The sequence below is a fragment of the Cornus florida genome, unplaced genomic scaffold (genome assembly GCF_030987335.1).
Source record: "Cornus florida cultivar Cherokee Brave unplaced genomic scaffold, ASM3098733v1 CherokeeBrave_3.0.0_Hap2_Chr11, whole genome shotgun sequence".
Classification (NCBI taxonomy): domain Eukaryota; kingdom Viridiplantae; phylum Streptophyta; class Magnoliopsida; order Cornales; family Cornaceae; genus Cornus; species Cornus florida.
The window spans coordinates 82,257,647-82,285,313 of record NW_026775581.1 but is presented as its reverse complement, the minus strand read 5'-3'; the positions used below and the strand labels follow the sequence as shown (position 1 = coordinate 82,285,313).

General features: G+C 30.2%; 1 protein-coding gene and 1 pseudogene across 1 annotated transcript; both read left to right on the top strand.

Annotated features, from left to right (window-relative positions):
* The first annotated feature begins 6,622 nt into the window (after window positions 1–6,622).
* On the top strand, window positions 6,623–7,477 carry LOC132281412 (uncharacterized). The gene has a single exon (XM_059783117.1). It carries the CDS (start codon window positions 6,623–6,625, stop codon window positions 7,475–7,477), a length of 855 nt encoding a protein of 284 aa, XP_059639100.1.
* A 124-nt stretch (window positions 7,478–7,601) lies between these two features.
* LOC132281411 (protein JINGUBANG-like) lies at window positions 7,602–27,020 on the top strand (annotated as a pseudogene).
* The last annotated feature ends 647 nt before the right edge of the window (window positions 27,021–27,667 follow it).

Here is a 27,667-nt window from a genome sequence, read left to right as displayed (position 1 = left end):
CATACCATACATCTCTCATTTATGATTATAGTCTTTTCTTGTCTCACCTGTCTGTCATGTGTCATTATGTGCAATATTAAATCAATAGTGCAACAAATTACATACAACACAACATGTTAATTTAATACATAACTATAACTATAAAATTGGGACTCCATGTATATTTGCTAAAAAAACAAAATATATGCATTTGTACATGTACTTAGGAATATAAACATAGTACATGATACTGCAAGCAAAAATATACACACATATGGTAATATAACATATAGACAGGGCCGACCTTGGGGCAAGGTGACCAATGCGGTTGCCTAGGGCCTCCAATTTGAAGGGTCTCAAATTTTGGATTATAATGCAAATATAGTAATATGTATATGTGATCATAATTTTCATAATTAAAAGACATGTAATTCACACTTATATATCATGTAAATTTATGGTAATAAATAACTTTAAAAAAATTATGGCAATAAACAATACTTATAATATATATATACAATACTTATAATATATATATATCTATTATACAATAATTTGTTTGATAACAATAATTTGTTTATGCAACAGTGTCAATAATCTTACTTACCAAAAAAAAAATAATTATTATATTTTGTTTTTGTCCCCACCCATCAAAAAAATAAATAAAAATTATATACTTAAACATAAAAACTTGTTTATTTTATTATTATATTATTTTTGGGCTCATGTGCTTGCACGATAGGCTCCGTTAAGCCCAGTCTAAACAATCAAAATTTTAACTCATTAGTGCAATCTACTGTCACATTCTCCAAAATAACCTTGAAGATTTCCTAAAACATGATATGGTTTATGATATTGATGAGACAAAATTATTTGCAGATGTACAAGTCTTAAGATAAAATAATTTTCAGAGGTACAAGTCTTAAGAGAAGCTTTACCAACAAGAACAAAAAAGCCAATTGAGGTATTGGATGTTATAAAAATGCTAGATTATTGTTTTGCCAAATTCTTGGATTGCATATACAGTATTATTGACTACTCCAGTTGCAGTTGCATTTGCTGAAAGAAACTTTTCAAAGTTAAAGTTGATTAAATCCTATCTACAGTTGACGATATGTTGGAGAAACTTAATTGGAGCACTTTAATTGATAATTTTGTAGCTCAAAATGCAAGACGATCACATTTGTTTTGATATAAAATTGAATTTTGATTTTTGTGCCGAAGTTGTATTGAATATTTCTTTTAAATTTTTGATATAAAATGGATCGTATTCTTTATAAAGCACAAATATTGGATTTTATTCTGTGTGTTTTCAACATATATTAATATATTTTGTATTTATCGTCTAATTTTAATGAACATTTCGCACTCTTATAATTTTTTTTTTAGCCCCTACGAAACCTTAAGGGTCTTACACTTGAAAGTTTGCCTATGGCCTATCAAAATTTTGGAATCTCAAGGTGGGCCCTACATATGATATATAGAAATGGGCAAAAATCCTCTCCATGGCACCTCTCACTAGAGACTGTCCATGGAGGGTCCTACAGTTGTGATGAAGCCAACTCAGCCACACTTGCCTTGTCATTGCCCACTAAGCGCCAGCTCAATAACTGAAGTAAGAAAGTTACATTGTTTTACCATCTACGAATACCGTATGCATAATTGAAATATAAAATTATTTTATTCACTTATACATGGGACCCACATATTACTTTTTACTTTTCAGCTTCTCTTCTTCGTCTTCCTTCAGCTTCTCTTCTCTTCTCTGGTTTGTCTCCTCCTTTCTCTCTGGTTCCTCTGGCTTCGTCTTCCAATATCACATCTACCGTCGTCGTCATCCCATTGTTTTGTTTAATAGCAGTTCTTCTTGTTGTTGCATCTTATTCCATCAAAAGTGCCATATTATTCCTCATATTTTACAAGGGTTTTAAACATTTGGGGGAAAATAGAATGGCTAAGAAAAAAATTGCAGCAAAGTAAAAAGTGGGAAAATCTTGGGTACCTAAAACAATGAAGAAGACATATTTTTCAGGTGGTGAACAGGAAGTCCACCCCCCCCCCCCCCCCCGAGTTCGTCCTGTATAGGTAAATATTCATTATGCTTTTCAAATTAATTTTTTATCCACAATTGCGTTTGAGGTGGTGAGCAGGAATTAGTTAAACCGCCTCCCACAGTGTTCTTCATGTATAGATAAATATTCATTATGATTTTCAAATTAATTTATATCCACAATTGCATTTATTTTAGGATTTGAGTTTTCTAAAAATTGATTGATTTTAAAAAAATTGATTGATTAAATAGGTTGTGTAAAAATATCTACTAAAATTTAAGTATTTTAAATTTTTGTTGTACAATTGCAAAATTCACATTGTATTAGGAATATTTATGATGAAAAATGCAATTCTCCTTGGAGAGGATTTTTGCCCTAGAAATGCACAAGGAAGATGTGACTTATCATTGTCTACCGGGTGTTGCTTATGGCCCTAACTACAAGCTGGTGCAGGCACAGATTGGGAAACTTCATAGTATGTGCCTGCTGTTCGTAAAGTCGTACGTTTGTTTGATCAAGACTAAAGAGTTCAGTACTATAAAAAATTTAAGAGGTGATTACTGACGAGTACACTCCAACCAAATGGTGCGAGTCTTCAATATAGCTAGGTGGCCTATTGAAAAACTTGAAATGTCACATTAAATGAACATATTTCTAGCTGGTCCTGTAATTGGCACTTAGAAGAGACCATGCACTACCATCCATTACTATTACTCCACATGGTGGTCCTAGCAGGTGTACGAGTATGTGCGCTATCGTCACTATCACTACGACTTTACACTTGGTTCGTATTAGACTAGTTTTACAATATTTTTTAACCAAAATGGTTGTAACGGTTTTATAAAAATTAGAACCAAATCGAACCGTAAAATTAATATTATTGAACCAAATCGAACCGTGAAAAAATAGTTTGATTCGATTTGCTTCTACGGTTTTAGAATTTTTTTACAAATATTATTGCCTAAATATATAAATATTATTTATTGCCTAAGGATTACAAATAAATCAGGTCCTTATTCTCTCATTATTGCCTAAATATATAAATATTATTTTCTATCATTATTCTCTCATTATTGTTATGGTTTCTGACTTTTTGATCATGATGTTAGTTAATAAAGTTATTGCTGTATTTAGGCAATAATTTGAGCAATTGATATAAAGTTATATTTAGGCAATAATTTGAGGTATTTATCTATAAATATTATTTTTCTCTCATAATTCTCTTATTATTGTTAAAGCAGGTCCTTTTTGATCATTATTGGCTCAGGATTACAAAAAAATTTTAGCATGCTTTCTGACTTTTTGATCATGAAAGTAGTATAAGAAAATAAAGATTTGGGGCCGCTTAGGCCTGGTTCAATTTTTCCAGATTAAAAAATGTCTTTTATAATTCTGGTAAAAAAAAAAAATTCAATTGTCTATGTTCTTCCCAAATTAGCCCTCCTTTTAATAATTCCAAGTATTTGTTTCTCAAATTCTTTAATGTCTTTGACTAGATATATATATATATATATATATATATATATACATATATATATACTCTCCATCGGCTTGAACTTTTAGGCTTCATTTGATCGAATTGAGAGATTTGGAGGGATAGTGAGAGAAAGGATATGGAAGGATAAGGTTGATTGTGTTTGGATGGGTTAAAATGAGAGAAAGGAAATGATATGAAGGGGTAAGGTCGGGGCGGAGCCAAGATTGCAAAGTAGGGAGAGCTAAAAATAATTAAACACATGATTGATTAGTGTGACATCCATGCTCTAAATGCAGAATTCTCATGTATCAGTCATTCAATTAAACATTATAATCTACAACTTTCTAACACATTTACACTTCCAAACTCTAATGCGTTTTCACAGTAAAAAATCCACTAAAATATGTTTCATACAACTATTAAAACAAATGCTTACAAGAATGCAAGACATATATGTTTTTTATCAATAAATTCACATTAGAAAGTAAGACTTATGTGTTTCGCCCCTGCCTAGATCAAGTTATCAACAAAGGCTTCTTTATTTTTTATTTTTTTTTAACAAAAATAAAAATCAATATTTCACTGGATTAACAATAATAAAACATGATATCCATTCACCTATGCCTTAGTGCCTTACACACGAAGAGTCTGGGTCTTTTTCTGTAGACTAACAATGTGTTTGGTTTGCTGAGCTGGACCTTGTTATGTTTTATTATGGTATCTTTTGTGATTGAGCCTGTACATTATTCGTGAACTTGCTCATATTTAAGGCTTGGCCTTTGTAAATTTTGTAACTCCTTTTATTTATAGAAATATTATGGATTAGGCTGATAGGAAGAGGAAGAATAATACATGAACTTATGAGAGCAATAGTACTAATTTTTTTTTTTTTTTTCAATTGGACCTGGGCTATAGCCCAGGTTAGTCCATTACTAGTTCCTCCCCTGGGCATACCATTTAATAATAAATAAATAAGACCTATTCCTTTATTAAAGGTCGAGCTCACAAAGCTCGGAGAAAGTGAAGCTCGTAAAATTCATTTCCTTATTAAAGGGCGAGCTAAGTGAAACTCGTTAAATCCATTCCCTTATTCAATGGCGAGTTGAGTAAAGGTCGTTAAATTCATTCCTTCTTAAAGAGCGAGCTAAGTGAAGTTCGTAAAATATATTTACTTATCAAAAGGCAAGCTAAATAAAACTAATAAAACTTGTTCCACCATTAAAAGGCAAGTTTGCTTATTTGAAACACAGAAATGTCAACTTCCTTATTAAAAGTGGAGAAAGAGGCAATCATTCATGCATGAAAAGAACACAATTTGATGATACAATTGTCATGAAGCTTCTAAAAAGTGTCGGCATTCCTGATACTTGACAAGCAAAGTCGGGAATGGAGGGCAACTAATAAGGATAAGATGTTAGGTTGAGTAATTTAAATTTGAATGGTGGTCTTCAAAATTCAAATTCTCACCGACTGTTGAAGAAGATAAAAATGAAATAATACGACATCATCAAATCTCTGACAATGTACGAGAAAAATAAATGACAAGCTGGTAAACTGATAAGGTTCGAAAAAAATAAATATTAAATTCCTGCTTTTATTATTGAGCTTTAACGACTAACTTGATCGTTAGAGAGCTCTTGACAGGCACCACACCGGTGTCGGTCAAGATTCCCCTATATGTTGTAGGGATACGGTGTCGTTCCAGGTCGTTCTGAATTTCGCATCAACACTAATAAAATCCTAAACTGTATCAACTACTCTTAAGAAATCTATTTACAAAATTATTCTTATATCTAAGTTTTATAATTATACTGTATTTCAATAAATATCTAAAAACAGTTCTTTACTTCTAAAAATTATTGTATATCAATTATTAATAAAATTCTAAACTCTATCAACTACTTTTAGAAATTGTATATGTATATTTATTCTTATATCTATGTTAAAAAATTTATATCAATCATGTACTAATGAAATTTTAAACTCTATTAGCTACATAATTATTATTTTTATTATATATTTTAAGGATATCAAAAATGGCGCGGGTCAGGTACAACCCATACGATGCGAAACAGGCTGGATAAGTAATCTTGGTTCAAACCAAGTTCTCTCAAGTCGGGCTTAAGGTTAAAGAACGAAGCTGAAGGCCTTCTGAAAAGAATCAGGCCCATAACTGGAGAAGCCCAGGGACTAAGCCCAGCGTAGTGAATCAGTTAGGAAGTTCTAGGAAATTTGTAACAGTCTATAAATAAGCTAAAAATAGAGAAGAAAGGGGGGGGGGGGGGGAATTCTTGAAGTGTAAAGATATTCTGTCAAAATAGAGAGAAATTTTTTGCATCTTCAATGGCACCGTCTGTGGGAAACAATGAAGATTGAATCGATCAAGATTGACTCAATCAGGATTGATTCATGAAGAAAAAGCTTGATCTCTGAAAGTTGAATCCAGATCGGTGCGATCGGAATTCATCTTACAGAGTTTCGATTCTGGTTGGCAGTGAGAGATTCGTGTTGGATCTATGCAATTATGATTTGTTTAATGAAGCTAGATCTGACGAGTTCACGGTAGGAGAGATTCAGATCCGACCAAAGGAGATCAGAATTCAGCTGGTTCGACTCTAGATCTAGCACGATCGCATCAGCGAAGCTTAGATCTGATCTGGAACTTGCCGTTAATGACTTTGCTCTGATCAGGAATGATGATAGAAGGTGAGAGCTTAAATCCGTTGGAGAATGGCCAGCAGTCGAAGCTTGATGAACTGATGAGCATAATCGAGGTCCTCAGAAGAGAAAATGTAGAATTGCGAGCTGGAATGGAGCGTCGAGAAGCTCCGGTCATTCCACGACCACCTCCAGTAGGGGAGAGAGTTTTGCAATCCAATGTTATTCATCAAAATGATCAAGAATGAGAAAATCACATGGATCTTCTTCATGAGGAGATTATGCTAGGTTATTTACAGCCAAATGTTTGTCAAATGGAAGATCGAGAGGGATATATCCACTTGGATCCGCATCGCGAGCGGATCATGCAAGAAGAGGCCGCAGCGTTTGATCCTAATCACAGAAGATTGAGGCGTGAGGAAGCCATAGATTTTGATAATCATAATACTACGTCACTATGGCAGAGGGAGTTCACGGAGGAAGATCGATTGATCCACCCTACCGGCCTTCAATGGCTACGTATGATTACAGGAGTTCAGAGCAGAGATCTGAAGATCAGAGGATTCCCTCGCGATTTTCAATGGTAAATGAAGCCCTCCGTTCGTCAGCACGAACGATTGCCTCTCCATTCACTGACGAGATCTTGAACGCTCCGAATTTGAGGAAATTTTCTATGCCAGTATTCATTCTATTTGATGGAACAATTGATCTGATCAATCACATTTACCACATTCAACTAAAAATGGCTCTGAACACGGAGACTGATCATTTGATGTGCAAGTGCTTCCCTACAAGTTTGGCCAGGCTAGCGCTCAATTGGTTCAAGAATTTAGCCAAGAGCTCAATCGCTAGCTTTCAAGATTTATGCGACAAGTTCATAAGCCAGTATTATGGGAATAAGCTCCCGACCAAGGATGTTTCAAGCCTCTTTATAATGAAGCAGCATGAAGATAGGAAGCTCCAAGTTTTCCTCACCAAGTTTAACCTTGTCAAGAGCATGGTAATGGAATGTCATCCATCCAAGGCGGTTCAAGCATTCAAGCTGGCCATGAATCGAGGGACACCGTTCCACACAAGCCTAGTGGTGAATACTCCGAAGACCATGGATAAGCTGAACAAAAGAGCTAACGGATTCGTGCATCTGGAAGAAGAGGAGGCATCTAATGCGAGAAAGACATTGATTATATTAACAGATGAGAAATCTAAGCCAAGATCCGACAGAAACAAGCTTAGGCGCAACGTCAAACTTCCTGAAAAGCAGAAAAGAGGCCGAGGGAAGAAGAACTGGTCACCCCACTCAAGGTCACCTTAGCTAGGTTGTTCCAAGAATACAAATATAAGTTTTGCTCTCCCCTACCAATTAGACAACCTCTCGAATAGAGGGATCAGTCCAAACACTGTGCTTTTCATAGTGATTTTGGTCACCTAACTAATGAATGCAGGAACCTAAGGAGGAAAGTGAAGATGCTGATATCCAGGGGGGAGTTCGCAAGATATGTTCAAGGGCCACCAATGAGCGGAACCGACCGGTTGAACAGGTTAAAAGAAATCAGAAGTCGAGCCACCAAAGCGCCCAACCCGTCCAGATTATGAACGCAATTCATGGCCAACCTAAACAATCCGAAGAGTCAGAAGAGTTACTCCGAACGCATCTCCGTCAAGCACAGATGAAGAGGAGAATAGGCAGTGTAAATGTGATACCCTCGGATTTCCGAATGCGGGTTGGCCAGGCCCCGCCCACGCCCACGCCCACGCCCGAATACCCGAGGATATCAAAAACAAAATCAGCAATAAACGAATACAGAGTACAAAAAAATAAATAGGAATAAATAATTTGATGAAAGAAAACTAAAAGAAAAATCCAATAATAAAACCTCTTAATAAATTTTCATTAATAATAAAATCATTTTAAATCATCCATTAATACAACTTGGGAATCCATACTGTATGGACCCCTACAAACCAATCTGAATAAGTGACAGCAATAACTATCTACAACTGAAGAACGAAGCATAAAAGAATCTCCTATATAGAATCGGAAGAATGAAGTAGGCTGATCCCCGCTTAGAAAGAACAAGCTCTAATCTTGACAAACGCCTGAAAAATAATGATGGGTCAAGCCTACAAATAAATTCTCCTCTGCTACAGTCCAAACACCCCAAGTCTCGAAGGCTCAACCTATCGAGCACCCCAAACTCTGGCAAAACACCAGACCATCAAGCCTCGAGAACTTAACCCTTGAGCATCCCAAGCCCTAGCAAAGTACTAGGCCATCAAGCCTTGGGAACTTAACTCTCGAGCACCACAAGCCCTGGCATCACATGAGGCCACCAAGCTTCGAGGGCTTAACCCTCAAGCACTTCAAACCCTGGTAGCGCACCAAGTCAACAAGTCTCGAGGGGTCAACCCTCGAGTAACTCAAACCCTAGCAGTACACTAGATCAACAAGCCTAAAGGAACCAACTCTCAACCGACTCAAACCCTGGCATCGCACCATGCCAATAAGCTTTGAGAGCTCAGATCTCGAGCATTACGAACCCTAACAACATGCCAAGTTTCTAGGACTTAAATGCTTAGCCTACAAGCTCCTTTGAGCCTCATAGTGCTTCGAGGCATTAGAACCCTAGAGAGCTCGCCTACAAATGACTATACTCCCACAGGTCCAAACATAGCGTGGAACGAAGGTAGGGCCTTCTCAGCTATATGGGATCTTAACTTGGGAAATTTAGAAGGATCTTGGACTGGTGGATGAGAAGTAAAGAAGTGCCTTTGCTCCTAGCGAGGCCCGATCAACGAGATGATGGGAATATATACATTATGACAGCAAACCTTTAAATCACATTTAATGTTATGATAGACTTGGCCAACTGACGGCCAAGCAAGAACAAAAATTATTAAATGCCCCAAATAGGGGAGAAGCAACAAAATGCATGGCTTGATGAGAGGATTGGACCTCTTAGGCTCCTAGGTCCATCAGGACTACCCATGTGATCATGGTTAGGAGCGAGACGCGCAAGGGACCGCTGGTTAATAACCAGCATGTTCTAGAGCCTATAAATAGCACTATCGCATGAAGGAAAGGGGGCTCAGAAAAGAGCTGTCGTAAATACTGTATATCTGCCCTACTTCCATTTTAATCTTAAAGATCGGTCTTCTTCTCCTCCTTCACTAAGTATCTTATCTGTTTTCCTTCATATTTGTATTCTTGATATCACCCTTATACACTTGTTTATTGTATTATTCAAAAAGAACCCCTACAAAAAGGAATCAAAATTCAGAACATCAAATAAGAGTATTTGATCTACCTGAAATATGCAGCTTTTTTTATGTGCAAAAATTCACATTTGTATCAGGTGTCCAAATCAAATTGTATAATTAAGATAAAATTCATGAAATTAAAATTAAAAATTTCTATTATTTACTTATTTTTGAAAACTTCAAAAAATGGACAAAATATAAATTCAACTAAAATGTTATTGTACATGTATCTTTTCATTGTGCTTAGAAAAGTATGGCTGTAATTCACTACCATCTAGAATAGAAGGCCGAAGAGTCAAGTCTCGGGTTTAAAAAGTCTCTATGAATCATCACATCCTTGACATTTTTTATAAATAATTTATCTTAATCTTTTTCATGAACAAATGAAACCTGAATTTCTTGAATGTATTTCAATAGATCTTGTGCAAGTCCTTTTCCAAATGATATGCAGAATATTTCGGAACTACTCTAATTTTTTTTTTTTATTTTTCATGAAAAAATCATTGAATGGAACACTTTTTTTTTTTTTTTTTTTTTTTTTATCCTTCTTACTTTTCATATAATGCTATGCATTGCTCTCATCATTGATCAATTGAGAGTTGACCGTGGTAGTTGGTTCCATCTCATTGTTATTTACTCATGCAACCACGTATTCCCGTTTTTATAATATTTTGTCAGACATCTTTCATAAAGATCAATGTCCCCCATAAATAGTTTTTATATATATATATATCTATATATATATATATATATATCTATATTATTATTAAATGTGCAAAGTATTTCAGTATTTATTTATTTATATAAAAAAATATTTATTAATTGATATAAAAATTATTTTTGTAAAAATAGTTTCTATAAAACTTTAAAAATTATCTAATAAAATCAATCACATTCTATATAAAACTCTTATTTTTAGTTATTTTTTATAAATAATTATCACAGTATAACTGGCCCGGCCCAATTATGATTATGTCATTATCAGAAAAGGACACATGTCATCATCCTATTCATCCAAGAAGCCTATAAATAGAGGCATGGAGGAAGGAGGAAGGGGTACAGAAATTGAGAATTCTAGAAATCCAGAATTCCAGAGTAAAATACAGAAGCTTTGCCAAAGAGTTTCAGTATTTATTTATCTATATAAAAAATATTTATTAATTTAGTTGAATTTCAGAGTAAAATACAAAAATTCTGTCAAGAGTTTTCAGTATTTATTTATTTATATAAAAAAATATTTATTAATTGATATAAAAAAAGTTTTTATCTATATTATTATTAGATGTGTAAAGAGTTTCATTATTTATTTATATAAAAAAATATTTATTAAATATGAAAAGAGTTTTTACTAAAACAAAAAAAAAAAAAAATCTATAAAACAGTAAAATCTATATAATAAAATTTAAATTAACCTATTTATCTATTTATTATTATCCATTTTTAATAAAAGAAAATCTAATTAGACAAGATTTATTAATATAAAAAATATTTATTAATTGATATATAAAATAAAATAATTTTTATAAAACTCTACCACAAATTAACTTTTATTATGAGTATCTTAATAAAATTAAAACTAATTAGACAAGTATATATTTAAAGAAAATAAAATAATTTCAATAAAACTCTATTACAAATTACCTATTATATTATCAATTAAACTTTATCAACAAAGATATATTTAAAGGGTTCGTATAAAACTCTAACACAAATTACCAATTTATCAATTTATCATGAGTTTTTTTAATAAAAAGGAAACCTAATTAGACAAGTATTATTAATATAAAAAATTATTTATTAACTGATACAAAATGAGGTTTTTAAAGAGTTTTTAAAACACAAATTACCTATTTATCTATTTATTTTGAGTTTTTTTTTTATTACCAAAAGTAAATCTAATTAGACAAGAAAATATAATTAGACAAGATTTATTAATATAAAAAATATTTATTAATTGATATATAAAGTAAAATAATTTTTATAAAACCCTACCACAAATTAACTTTTATTATGAGTATCTTAATAAAATTAAAACTAATTAGACAAGTATATATTTAAAGAAAATAAAATAATTTCAATAAAACTCTATTATAAATTACCTAATTTATTATCAATTAAACTCTATCAACAAAGATATATTTAAAGAGTTTGTATAAAACTCTAACACAAATTACCAATTTATCAATATTAACTGATACAAAAAGAGGGTTTTAAAGAGTTTTTAAAATACAAATTACCTATTTATCTATTTATTTTGAGTTTTTTTTACCAAAAGTAAATCTAATTAGACAAGAATTATTAAAATAAAAATATTTATTAATTGATATAAAAAGAGTTTTTAAAAGAGTTTATATTAAACTCTAACACAAATTACCTATTATTTATTTATTACAAGTTTTTTAATAAAAGAAAATCTAATTTACCTAATAAAGCCAATCACATTCTATATAAAACTCTTATTTTTAGTTTTTATTTTTATTTTTATGGATAATTATAGTTTTTATAAAAATCTAAAAATTACCTAATAAAATCAATCCTATTCTATATAAAACTCTTATTTTTAGTTATTTTTTATGGATAATTATCACAATATAACCGGCCCCGCCCAGTTATGATTATGTCATTATCAAAAAAGAACACATGTCAGTATCCTATTCATCCAAGAAGCCTATAAATAAAGGCGCGGAGGAATGAGGAAGGGGTACAGAAATTGAGAATTCTAAAAATCCAGAATTGTAGAGTAAAATACAGAAATTCTGCTAAAGAGTTTCAGTATTTATTTATTTATATAAAAAAATATTTATTAATTGATATAAAAATAGTTGAATTCCAGAGTAAAATACAAACACTCTATTAGATATGTAAAGAGTTTCAGTATTTATTTATTTATGTAAAAAAAATTTATTAAATAATATGATAAAACACTAAAATCTACATAATGAAATTTAAATTAACCTATTTATCTATTTATTATTATCAATTTTTTAATAAAATAAATCTAATTAGACAAAATTATTAATATAAAAAATATTTATTTATTGATATATAAAAGAAAATAATTTTTATATAACTCTACTACGAGTTTCTTAGTAAAATTAAATCTAATTAGACAAGTATATATTTAAAGAAAATAAAATAATTTCTATAAAACTGTATTACAAATTACCTATTTTATTTTCTATAAAACTCTATCAACAGAGTTTCTATAAAACTCTAACACAAATTACCTCTTTATCTATTTATTATGAATTTTTTAATAAAAAGAAACCTAATTAAACAAGTATTAATATAAAAAATTATTTATTAACTGATACAAAAAGAAGTTTTAAAAGAGTATTTAAAAAACTCTAATACAAATTACCTATTTATCTATTTATTATTAGTTTTTTAATGAAACTAAATGTAATTAGACAATAATTATTAAAATAAAAAATACTTATTAATTGATAAAAAAGAATTTTTAAAAGAGTTTATATTAAACTCTAACACAAATTACCTATTTATTTATTATAAGTTTTTTAATAAAAGAAAATCTAAGTAGACAAGAATTATTAATATAAAAAATATTTTTAATTGATATAAAAAATCAAATAATTTTTCTAAAATTCTACCACAAATTACCTTTTATTATGAGTTTTTTTTTTTTTTTTTAATAAAAGCTAATATAATTAGATATGAATTATTAAAATATAAAAATATTTATTAATTCATGTAAAAAGAGTTTAAAAATAATTTCTATAATACTCTAACACGCATTACAAATTATAATTTTTTAATAAAAGAAAATCTAATTTTCAGAGTAAAATATAGAAGTTCTACCAAAATGTTTTAGTATTTATTTAATTATATAAAAACTATTTATGAATTAATAAAAAAAAAATATTTTATGTATACTACAATTAAATGTGCAAAGAGTTTCAGTATTTAAGTATCTATTTATATAAAAATATATTTATTAATTGATATGAAAAGTGTTTAAAAAAACTCTATCAAACTCCAAAATCTATCTAATAAAATTTAAATTAACCTACTTATCTATTTATTATTATGAATTTTTTAATAAAAGAAAATTGAATTAGACAAGAAATATTAATATAAAAATACTTATTAATCGATATATTAAATAAAATAATTTTTCTAAAACTTTACTACAAATTAACTTTTATTATTAGTTTCTTAATAAAATTAAATTTAATTAGACAAGGATATATTTAAAGAAAATAAAATAATTAATGTGCAAAGAGTTTCAGTATTTAGTTATTTATATAAAAAATATTAATTGATTGATATAAAAATAATTTTTATAAAAAATAAATAAATAAAAGAAAAAAAAACTCTATTAAACTCTAAAATCTACCTTATAAAATTCAAATTAACCTATTTATCTATTTATTATTATGAACTTTTTAATTAAATTAAATCTAAAGTTTCAGTATTTATTTAAAAAATATTTATTAAATGTGAAAAGAGTTTCAGTATTTCAATATTTATTTATTTATATAAAAAAATATTTATTAATTGATATGAAAGGAGTTTTTATAGAAAAAAACTTCTACAAAACTCTAAAATCTACCTAATAAAATTCAAATTAACCTATTTGTTATTATGAATTTTTTAATAAAATAAAATCTAATTTTCTGAGTAAAATACAGAAGTTGTGCCAAGGTATTTAAGTATTTATTTATTTATATAAAAAAATATTTATTAATTGATATAAAAAAAAGTTTTTATCTATAGTATTATTACATGTGCAAAGAGTTTCAGTATTTAACTATCTATTTTTATAAAAAAAATATTTATTAATTGATATGCAAAATGTTTTTATAAGAATAAAAAAATAAATGTCAATAAAACTCTAAATTCTATCTAATAAAATTTAAGTTAATCTATTTATCTGTTTATTATTATGAATTTTTTAATAAAAGAAAATCTAATTAGACTAGAATTATTAATATAAAAAATATTTATTAATTGATATATATAATAAAATAATTTTTCTAAAGCTCTACCACAAATTAACTTTTATTATGAATTTCTTAATAAAATTAAATCTAATTAAACAAGATATATTTAAAGAAAATAAAATAATTTTTATAAAACTCTATCACAAATGACAAATTTTATTTTCAATAAAACTCTATCACAGTAGACAAAAATATAATTTTTAAAGAGTTTCTTTAAAATTTTAACTCAAATTTTCTATTTACATATTTATTAAGTGTTTTTTTTAATAAAAGGAGATCTAATTAGACAAGTATTATTAATATAAATAATTATTTATTAATTGATCTAAAAAGAGTTCTTAAAGGAGTTTCTATAAAATTATATCAAAAATTACCTATTTATCTATTTATTATGAGTTTTTTTAATAAAAGAAAATCTAATTAGACAAGCATTATTAAGATAAAAAAATATTTATTAATTAATATAAAAAGAGGTTTGAAAAGAGTTTCTAAAACTCTAACACAAATTACTTATTTATCTATTTATTATGAGTTTTTTAATAAAAGGAAATCTAATTAAACAAGAATTATTAATAACAAAAAAAATATATTAATTGATAAAAAAAGTGTTTTTTAAAGAATTTCTATTAAACTATAACACAAATTACTTATTTATTTATTTATTATAAATAGATTTGCAGAAAATATAATAATTTCTATAAAACTCTACCACAAATTATCTATTTTATTTTATTTTTAAATTCTATGACATATAACTTGTTTTGATCTATTTATTATGAGTTTTTTGATGAAGGAAATCTAATTAGACAACAATATATTTAAAGAAAATAAAATATTTTTTTAAAAGAGTTTATATAAAATTCTAATAAAAATTACCTATTTATGTATTTATTATGATTTTTTTAATAAAATATAATATAACTAGACAAGAATTATTAATATAAAAAATATTTAGTAATTGGTATAAAAAATAAAATAATTTTTCTAAAACTCTACCACAAATTATCTTTTATTATGAGTTTTTTAATAATAAAAAAAATCTAATTAGACAAGGATATATATATTTAAAGAAAATATATAATTTATATAAAATTCTACCACAAATTACCTATTTTATTTGCAATGAAACTCTATCACATTAGATAAGGTTATATTTAAATAGTTTTTATAAAACTCTAACACAAATTACCAAAACTTTACCACACATTAAGTATTTTATTTTCTTTAAAACTCTATCACATATAACCTATATTTATCTTTTTATTATGAGTTTTCTAATAAAATAAAATCTAATTAAATAAGGATATATTTAAAGAAAATAAAAAAATTTCTATAACTCTATCACATTAGACAAGGATATATTTAAAGAAAATATATAATAATATAATAATACATATAAATAAAATACAAATGTTAAAGAATTTGAAATTTTCAGTATTTATTTTTTAATATAAAAAATATTTATTAATTAATACAAAAAGAGAACTTTATCACATATAAGTATATAACCCTTGTATTTATCTATTTTTTATGAGTTTTTTAATAAAAGAAAATCTAATTTTACAAAGATATATCTAAATAAAATAAAATAATTTCTATAAAATTCTACCACAAATTACATATTTAAAGAAAATAAAATATAATCTAGGATCTTCCAAAAACCACAAACTCCATATAATAAATTTTTATATGAATTTCAATCTAATGCATAATTAGTATAATTGAATTTCTATTTTAAAATTTAATTAAAAATTAATATAATTGAATTTCTATTGTTAATTAAAAATTATACTAAATTTCAAATTATCTAATAAAATTCAAATTACAAATTGGCTAATAAAATTCAAATTACCTAAATAAATTTGTTACTTTGCAAACTCAAATATTTCACTATTAAAATAAAAAAATTATTATTTAATAAAAAATAAAATATACATATTTCAGTATTAATATAAAAACATAAAAAAATTTATTAATTTACGAATCTTAAACTCTATCACCAATTTCAAAATATTTCAGTATTTATTTATTAATATAAAATAAATTTTTATAAATTAATATGAAGACAAAAATTTTATAAGTTACAAAATATTCACCACGTGCATCGTACGTGGCCTTTCCTAGTGTGTGTATATATATATATATATACCATTATTGATAACTAACTACTGTACATATACAGATGAAAAATCAATCATCTTGTCCTCTACCGTCTTAATGCTATGGCTCAATATTAACATTTGATAAGATGTTCACTAATTAATGTCAATGTCGATCTTCTCTGGTACATGCATGATGCATCTATATATTCCTTTTGTGATGTCTATATTTATATATATCATGTTGGAAAACTCAGTATACTATATAGTTTTAATTTAATCAACCTATACTTTAATTCAATTAATCAGAGGGCTCTCATTGAGTACCCAAAAATGTCATCATGAATCTCATTAAATACCTACCATATGAGTAAAACTAATATCATATCCCCCAATTTTTTATAATCAACTCAAATCTTTTTCACGAACGAATGAAACCTGATGATAGTTTTGCTCAATCTTGTCCTTTTCAATCTTAATGCTCTGGGTCAATATGAATATTTGATAAGGTGTTCAGTAATGCCAATGTCTTCTCTATTTTATATGTATATATATATATATATATATATATATATATATATGTACTAGTGTATCTATTCATTGTATCACCATGTTGGGAAACTTAGTACGTATATACTGCTGTATATAGTCTACTTTTTTCAACCTATGCTTAGTTCAATTTGAAGCACTCTTGAAGAAATCAGAGGCTCTCTTTGGGTACCCAAAGTCATGTCATGATCTAAGTCACTTAGACAGGGTGTGGTAGCAGGAACAGGAACAGGAACAAGAAATTGACAAAATTTAGAATTTGTTTGGTTTGTAACTCTAAAAATAATTTTCAAGAATTTAGGTAATTATAAAAAACAATTTTATGAATAGAGATTTTTTTTATAACTTAATTTTCAAAACACTGAACAAACAGAGTTCTTTGTAAGCAGAAAATTGTTCTCATAGGTAAGCAGGCCCTAGTCACACACAGTAAAAATTGTTCAATTTCAATCTTAAGGCACTAGTTCTATACTATTGAACGTAACTTTTTCTATTTTTTTTCAAACAAAATAGAGGGAGGAGGACTCAAAAACAGGCATACCCGAAATGCTCTACTAACTAAGCCAGTGCATAATGCCCTACCAAACATATCTTCTATATGTATGAAATCCACTTCAGTTGTGTGATCCCATTTGATCAATCAATTAACTTGGGAGAGTTAATTGATCATGCTGCAATTTCGATCTCTATGACACAATTCTCCCCAAATATCAATTCAATATGTCTATACTTTATAATAGTGAGTTATTCAATGGTGATAAAGGACACGACGTCTATTTTTTACCAAAAATAAATAAGCACAACTAAACCCATTAAATTGGCTTATTAATACACCCATTCAATTTAACATCTATATATATCTACTACCCATAGCCATATTTCCAATCCCATTTCTCTCTCTCTCTCTCTACCATGGAATACTTGTTGGGATTTATATGCCCTAGCATAGCAAATTCCTATTTGGATTAATGTGACATAAGTTCATGACGTTTCTGAAATATTTATATTTTTATACAATTGGTGAATTCAATGTATTATGTTTCGATTCATTTTAGAATTGATAGTGTCCACTTGATTACAAGAGATATTTATATATGTATGTGATGGCGATCAATACATGAATATAAATAATAATCATAAATGGTTCATAGTTGGTAATTATGGATGGACTCATAATTAATTAAGACTTGAACTGGATCCGCGTTAGGTTGGGATATATTGCGAGAGCCGTCGTATGCAATTGCTCCCTATCACCGTCATGGCATTTGACTCTTAAGCATGAGAAAATTATAAACTCTTTTATTAATTAATAATTACTTTGATTTATTCGGCGGATTTTTCGGAATCCTTAGATCGACACTTTGGGTAGTTATGTAATTAATAGTTAGAGGGTTATATTTTCAATATTTGCATCATTGCTACTTGTATTTATTTTGTATTGATTATGGTTGATCACAAAGTAAATTCGAAGGCCTTCGTATGTTTTTAGATAAAATGATTTATTATATATTTATTTATTTAAATTATTATTTTTGTCAAACAAATATTTTTATTGTGATCGAGTCAGAAATAATCAATGGTACGAAAATAAATATATTAATTAAGTAGTCGGATTGATGGCTTTATTTATCCGATAACTAATTATGCATAGAGGGGTCAGAGTGCAATATTGACTTAGTGGTTATTTATTATTTAATTGGAGTTCAATTAATTTCTTTTAGTGGAGTAGAAATTAATTTATGAATTAATTGAATTGGGTCCATGGACCGGGCCAATTATTAATTCATTGTAGCCAATAAAATAATAGGCCCAATGGATTCTCACTCATAGCCCAACTTGATATTGGAATCATATTAGATTTGAGACATGTGAATTAGAGATTGAGAAGGATTTGTTGTTTCCTTTTCTTTATTTTTTTTGTTACCTATAAATATACATGGTCTATATATATTTTGGGGGGGATTTTTTATGAGAAGGAAAAAAAGGAATAAATTTTCTCTCTCTAGAAAATTAGGGTTAGTGTTCTCATCTAATGGAGACTCCCACAAGCCTAGTTTTTCAAGGTCATTCATGGAGGCTTATGAGTGATTCCTAAAGGTAAGACCATTACCAAGAAGATGAAGATCCATGGAAAAGGTGTCTAGCAAAAGGGATCTACAATAAGTGAGAACATTCACTTTAAAGGAGAGATCTAAGGTTTACTCAAACGTTGATGTAAATATTCAATCTTTTAATTGAATGATACATCATGTTTTATTTTTGCATAAAACTTGTCTCTATGTAATGAATCAAGATCTATGAATTAAAATCCCTCGAAAAGTTTTTAAAACTAGCACGTTTCCCAACAGTGGTATCAGAGCATGGTTTGATTCATCACTAGAGATCATGATTTTATGAAAATCATCATTCATGGATCTATTTTTATATTATCATGATGTATATATAATTGTGAATGAATGATGATGTATGTTTGGGCCATGGATGAAGCTTATAGGTTATTTGAATGTAATTTTATCATTGGATGAATGTAATTAAGGCTTTGATTTAGCCGTTTGAAAGTTCAATGATGTAATTTAATTTTTTTCATTGTATTTCAAATTGTAAATATTTTTAAACCCATGTAATCTTCGTTAAAGGATGCTATGAAGCTTCAAGAATGTCCAAGAGGGTTAAATTAGGCTTCAGGAATTTTCTGGAATTTTTCCGGAATTTTTCAGAATTTTTCTAAAATTTTTTGGGCATAAATTTAATTTCTGGAAATTTTTTATAAATTTTTATTATTTTTCGGCGACCGGAGAGTCGCCGGCGGCAAGGGAAGTGCCGGAGTAAGTGGCAGCTGCTCCAGTGCAACAAGGTCTTCATGCACCCGCAACAGGAGCCGTAGGATCAAAGTCAACAAGGGTGGGATGATCCAATGCTTCACGGGAGAGTGAGCGTACATGGAGCACAAGTGTCTGGCGCGTGGGGACCACGTGCTAGCAAAGACTAGCGCCACATGGCGTGTTGCAGCGCGTGCAACCCGCTGGAAGCTTCCCCAATCGCATCCAGGCACGTGAGTAACACGTCCTGGTCATTCCAGCACCCTTCAGGCGCGTGCCACGCGCTGCTAGACTTCCCCAGCGCGTGGGTACATGCTGCGCACTCTCCGGGCGCGTTCTATGCACTGTTTTACCTCTTCAGGCGCATACCAACCTCCTTCAGGTGTTTGCAAGCCGACGAAGGACCCTCGCGCAATACTTAGAGCAATAGAATGTTAAAAGCTGATTCCATTGGCCATTTTTATTTGCTTTATCTGTCATTTATTGATGTATGTAATGCAGGGAATAGATAATTGTGTATTAATTATTATTCATGAATTGAATCCATGATATTTAATTAAATGACTTGATTTATATTAATTAAATTATGAAAATTAAGTGGATTTGATTACTAATTAATTTGAGGGCACTTATTGGGAAACGAAAAATTATTTTTAAAGTGTACTTCAAATTAAATATTAGTGAATCATTTAAAGTCCAAATATTTTCTAAATTTAATTGGATTAAAATCAAGACATTTTGCATGCATTATATCATGTATTTGAATAAAATGAAAACCCTAATTATGAATGATTAAAAATTGAGTGGGAGCAGGAATTTTTATACATTACCCCATGGCCTTCGTTATTAATACCATTGTAATTACATCTTCAAAAATAAGGCCCCACGCATGATTTGAATAGTCTTAATATTACAAGAATGGTTGTCTTATGAAAATAATAATATTAAATGTTCAATGTAATTAGATCTTTAAAAATAAGGCCCTACGCATGATTTAAAGAGTCTAGATTATAATGACAAGATATTTAATATTTTTATTTTTCATTAGAGTTTTAATAATGTTATAGACTCAATCTAAAATCAATAGTGTTAGCTCCCCAACGGAGTGGTCTACACTAGGTAATTTTAGAAAGGTTAAACATAATTGGGAATCATTTCATATAGATAGACAAGGCATTGTCTTAAAAGATATGGAGATGATGGGATTTGCCCGCCAATAGCAATAATGAACTTCGCCAACCGAATAAGTTATTGGCGTATTGATTATCCGATTTTTCATGCAGTGGTTAAGGGACCTACATATTATTATTTTAATGGAAGTGCTCACCTAATAGCAAATGAATCCGAACAATAGTAATAATGAACTCCTCCATCAGAATAAGTTATTAACGTATTGATTGGATGATTTATTATGCTATGAAGTTGAGGGACCCACATTAATTAAAATGGATTGTTTACCAATAATGATAATGATCTCTTATTCTATTTGAGATTTGTTATATTATATAGCTAACAAACTCATTTTAATTTTAAATATGCATGATAGTATTAATAATTCACCTTGCATATTGTATGAATGCATTTATATTCAGATTAATTATGTATAATCCAGTTTATCTGACTGCTTACATATTCAATGTATGTGGACCTCTTTTATAATGTTTGGAAAAGGAACTTAGATATTTTATTTACAACGTAAGAGTACAAAATGTATTTAATACTTCTATACCTAATTCCTTTATTTTAAGATACTTAATGAGATATTTTAGTGAGATTAGATAGGGCATCAAATTCAAATACCATCAAGATAGCCTGAGGATCTCCAGTTTGATATCGGATTTTGAAAAATGATTGTTTATTATTTAAAAATTGAACTGGAGGTCAATAGGGCTGACTTGAATGGTAAGTTTCAAATTGACATGATTATTGCCTTGTTACCAAATTCGTTCGGCTCTTTCAGAGTAGACTAAATAAGGAATTAGTTTGAGTTCACACTCGCTGATATTCTTATAGAATTAGTAACAGATAAAGGGATAATCAAAAGTATAGGTGTTCCTATTAATCTAACCTAGTCTATACCATCTTCTTCTAGGCATAAGTGGAAGGGCAAAGTAAAAAAGAAGGATGATAATAGGACTAGGCTAGCACAAAACATGGGTATTCAAAAAAGGTTAAAAGGAATAAGGCAGTGTATGTTGAGGGAGAAGGAAATTGTTTCTTTTGCCGTTAACTAAGACACTTAAGGACGAACTGTCTAAGCAATGACGTGGCATAGGAAAATATATATTTAATCATTGAGCCATGTTATGTGGTTGCATCTATTAATTCTTGATGGATAGATTCTGGAGCCACTAAACATGTTTGCAATTCGTTACAAGGATTTCAGGAATCCAGAAGTCTCGATGATGTGGATATATATTTGTCTTTTAACCTGATGCCAAGGTTGTAACAAAGTTAGTGGGAGTATTACATCTGAAATAAGATAGTATGATGATATTAGTATTAGAGAACTATCTTTATGCACAGAAGTTAAACGCTATCTAATTCTTATTTCACTTGTGGTTTATAAAAACTGGATTATTATTTTGTAAAACTGGTTTTATAAGATTAAATAGATATGCGATTGCTTCTGGTGCATTGAAAGATGGTTAATATACTATAATCACAAGCTCTTATGATTTGCAGGATGTAGAAACTAATGTTACATCTTCTAGATTAAATGTTAAGAGAAAATTTGTTATTCCTAACTCATTGTATTTTTTGGTATCTATTTTTGGGTTATAATCAATCAAAATGAGATTCAAAGATTGGTCAAAGAAGGTTTATTACCTAGTGAGGCAGAGGAGCCTAAACCAAACTTGTGAATCCTGTTTTGAAGGATTGATAACTCTAAGGGCTTAATCAGCCAAATGAAATAGACATAAAGAACAATTGGAGTCGGTACACACGGACACGTGTGGTCTTATGAACATCCAATCAAGATTACTCACGTTTTGGATAAATTTACCTATTGCGACACAAGTCTTATACTTTTGGTATATTCCGAGAGGGTCAAGACTGATGTGGAACACAGATTAGGTAAACTTATCAAGACACTTCGATCTGATCGAGGATATGAGTATTTCTTGGGATAGTGCAAAGACTATATGGTCAATGAGGGTGTTGTGTACCAGTTTTCCGCAATTGACACTAAATTAATTTAGGTGTCAAATAGGAATAACAGAATTCCACTTAACATGGTTAGATCTATGATCAGTTATGCCACATTATCTCTTTCATTTAAGAGTTTAGCGTTAATGACATCGATGTGCATTATGAACTGCATTCCATCTTAGTCTATCTCAAGGATACCGTTGAGCTGTGTTTTTGACTAAATCTTAGTTTGAATCACATGCACATATGGGGTAGTCTTGCACATGTGCGCTTGATATGGACAAGTTAGAAACAGATCATACACATGATAGATTTGATAGCTACTCTAAAATGTCACTAGGACGGATTATTTTATGATCTCAATGATAAAAGTTGATTGTTTACACTCACTGTTTATCTATAGGAGAATCATATTATGAATCACATACCTAGTAGCATAGTGTTAGAGAATATGGTAAGAGTACCAGATGTACCACATATGAACACACTTAGTATAGAGATTTAGAATTATAGATGAATTCCCTATTGATGCGTCAGCATCATCTAGTACACAGATTCCTTCATCGGTACATTGATGTGGTGGGAGGATAATTATCTAATTCGACAAAATCATGTTTTTAGGTGAGACCGTTATGGACATTCCTGTTAAACATGAGTTGGACCCAGTAAGCTACACGGAAGCGTGAACCGATATGGATATAGATCGTTTTGGCAAGTTACTATGAAATCAGAGTTGGAATCTATGTATTCTAATAAATTTTGGGATCTTGTAGAACTTTCTAGTAGGGTGATACCTATGGAAGGCAAGTTGATCTACAAAAAGATACAAGAAGATTTCTTAGTGCATAAATCATGAGTGTACAAGGGAATGTCATTATTTTTCTGATTCTATATATATTGATGACATCCTACTCATTTATAATGACGTGGAAATTTTGTTATCAATAAAAAGGTAGTTATTCAATTACTTTTAAATGAAGGATTCTCAAGATGTAAGCTATATTCATAAGATCAAGCTTTTGCAAGATCAGGTTAAAAGAAAAATAGGCTTATCTTAATAATCCTACATTGATAAAGTTTTGACCAGGTTTGGTATGTATAACTCAAAGAATGAGTTCTTGCTTAATTGATATGGATTGCTCTCTCTATTAAGTAGTTTTCCAAGACTAGCAAAGGAGATTGAGCAAATGAGACTGAAACTATATGCTTTGGCATATGAGAGTCTCATATATGCCATGGTCTATACCAAATAGGATATCCGCTATATTGTAGGGATAGTCAGATGATATCAGTCTAATCCTGGACTTGATAAATGGTCTGTTGTGAAAAATATCATTAAGTATCTAAGGAGGACCAAGGATATCATACTCAGTTATGGATGTGATGATATGGTCCTAGTCAGGTATGCTAGTTTTGATTTTCAATCAGAAGTAGATACTATGAGGTTCATGACTCAGTGTATGTTTATTTAATGGAAGGGAAATCAGTTGGTAGATTGTTAAGCAGATTTCAACTGCTGACTCAAACCTGCAGGTGGAATACATTGCAGCCTTAAAGGCGGCAAAGGAAGCCTATTGGTTTGATCTTACTGATTTAGAGGTTGTGGAGTATACTAGCCTGCCTATTAAGCTATGTTGTGACAATAGTGCAGAATTAGTCCAAACCAATGACCCAAGGTTCTATAGAGAAACAAGATACACTGAGAGGAAGTATCATGTTCTATATGATATTGTCCGAAAAGAAAATGTACTTGTAGCCAGAACATTGCATTGGAACACAACTTTGTTGATCCATTATCAAATGTGTCATTGATCAATAATTTTGATCATCATCTGGATAACATTGGTGTTAGGTGCAATTTGAATTGGCAATGAGGGCAAGTGGGAGCTGTTGGGATTTATATGCCCTGGCATAGCAAATTCCTATTTGGATTAAAGTGACATAAGTTCATGACATTTCTAAAATATTTATGTTTTTATACAATTGGTGAATTCAATGTATTATGTTTCGATTCATTATAGAATTGATAGTGTCCACTTGATTACAAGAGATATTTATATATGTATGTGATGGCGATCAATACATGAATATAAATAGTAATCATAAATGGTTCATAGTTGGTAATTATGGATGGACTCATAATTAATTAAGACTTGAACTGGATCCGCGTTAGGTTGAGATATATTGTGAGAGCCGTCGTATGCAATTGCTCCCTATCACCGTCATGGCATTTGACTCTTAAGCATGAGAAAATTATAGACTCTTTTATTAATTAATAATTACTTTGATTTATTCGGCGGATTCTTCGGGATCCTTAGACCGACACTTTGGGTAGTTATGTAATTAATAGTTAGAGGGTTATATTTTCAATATTTGCATCATTGCGACTTGTATTTATTTTGTATTGATTATGGTTGATCACAAAGTAAATTCGAAGGCCTTCGTATGTTTTTAGACAAAATGATTTATTATATATATATTTATTTAAATTATTATTTTTGTCAAACAAATGTTTTTATTGTGATCGAGTCAGAAATAATCAATGGTACGAAAATAAATATATTAATTAAGTAGTCGGATTGATGGCTTTATTTATCCGATAACTAATTATGCATAGAGGGGTCAACGTGCAATATTGACTTAGTGGTTATTTATTATTTAATTGGAGTTCAATTAATTTCTTTTAGTGGAGTAGAAATTAATTTATGAATTAATTGAATTGGGTCCATGGACCGGGCCAATTATTAATTCATTGTAGCCAATAAAATAATAGGCCCAATGGATTCTCACTCATAGCCCAACTTGATATTGGAATCATATTAGATTTGAGACATGTGAATTAGAGATTGAGAAGGATTTGTTGTTTCCTTTTCTTTATTTTTTTTGTTGCCTATAAATATACATGGTCTATATATATTTTGGGGGGGATTTTTTATGAGAAGGAAAAAAAGGAATAAATTTTCTCTCTCTAGAAAATTAGGGTTAGTGTTCTCATCTAATGGAGGCTCCCACAAGCCTAGTTTTTCAAGGTCATTCATGGAGGCTTATGAGTGATTCCTAAAGGCAAGACCATTACCAAGAAGATGGAAATCCATGGAAAAGGTGTCTAGCAAAAGGGATCTACAATAAGTGAGAACATTCACTTTAGAGGAGAGATCTAAGGTTTACTCAAACCTTGATGTAAGTATTCAATCTTTTAATTGAATGATACATCATGTTTTATTTTTGCATAAAACTTGTCTCTATGTAATAAATCAAGATCTATGAATTAAAATCCCTCGAAAAATTTTTAAAACTAGCACGTTTCCCAACAATACTATGGCAAGAGAACTTTGTTCAGTTTCATAGATGAAGAGAAAAAGACAATTCAATCACCAACTCACCTTTATGGCCTCCAAATCCATCAACAAATATCAGAACAAGATGGCCATTTTAGCCCTCCAAGGCCTTCTACACCCACTTCCACTATGTATTCTCTACTCCCACCTCCAAGCCCTGAATCACCATGGACTCTCTCCCCTCTCCAAACACCATCCCCCTCTCTCCTCTACCACTGCATCACCTCGTTTCACCGCCAAAAAGGCAACATCTACTCCATCACCGTCTCCAAAGGAGTAGTCTACACCGGCTCTGAGAGCCGCCGGATTCGTGCATGGCGCCAGCCGAACTGCATCGAGCGGGGGTACCTCAAGGCGAGCTCCGGCGAAGTCCGGGCCATCCTAGCTTATGGTAACATGCTCTTCACTTCACACAGGGATCACAAAGTCCGAATTTGGAACGTCACGAATTCGGATAATTTAAGGTCCAAAAAGGTCACAACCCTACCTAGAAAAAACTCATTCCTCTTGTTTTCTAGGGCAAGTGGGCACCAACACAAGGATTGTGTGTCCTGCATGGCTTATTACCATGCAGAAGGGCTTTTGTACACTAGGTCATGGGACTAAACAGTCAAGGCGTGGCGAATGTCCGATAGAGAAGTTGATATTCAGCGGATCGGAGGACACGACGATTAGGGTTTGGAAGAGAGAGGAAGGGAGCTACCTTCATGAGTGCCTTGCAGTGTTGGATGCACATAGAGGGCCAGTGAGGTGTTTGGCTGCTTCATTGGAGATAGAGAGGGTTGTGATGGGTTTTTTGGTTTATAGTGCAAGTTTGGATCAGACTTTTAAGGTGTGGAGGGTTAAGGTGTTGCCTGATGAGAAGAAGGTGTGTTTGGATGACAGGAATCATGAAATGAAGATGAAGATCATGGAGTATGAAATGAGTCCTGTGTTATCTCCTTCATGGGTAGAGAAGAAACTTCAAGGTAATAACCACCCTTTTCATTAGATTTTAACGTAGAGAGGGACAATGCCTGGCAGCAATTATTCTTATTATTTCATGATGAAAGTACATGGCCTATTCCATATTGTACACAAATATATATATATATATATATATATATATATATATATATATATATATATATATATATATATATAAAGTTATGTATTAATGTAGAGAGGGACAGTGAATGGCATGTACACAAATGCTAGCTAACATGGTATTATTCTTGTTATTTCATGAAAGGGAATGGGCTGTTCCATACATATATATATATATACATAGTTATGCATTAATAATGTATTGTTTATTTCTATTTAATCTAAGGCTCCGTTTG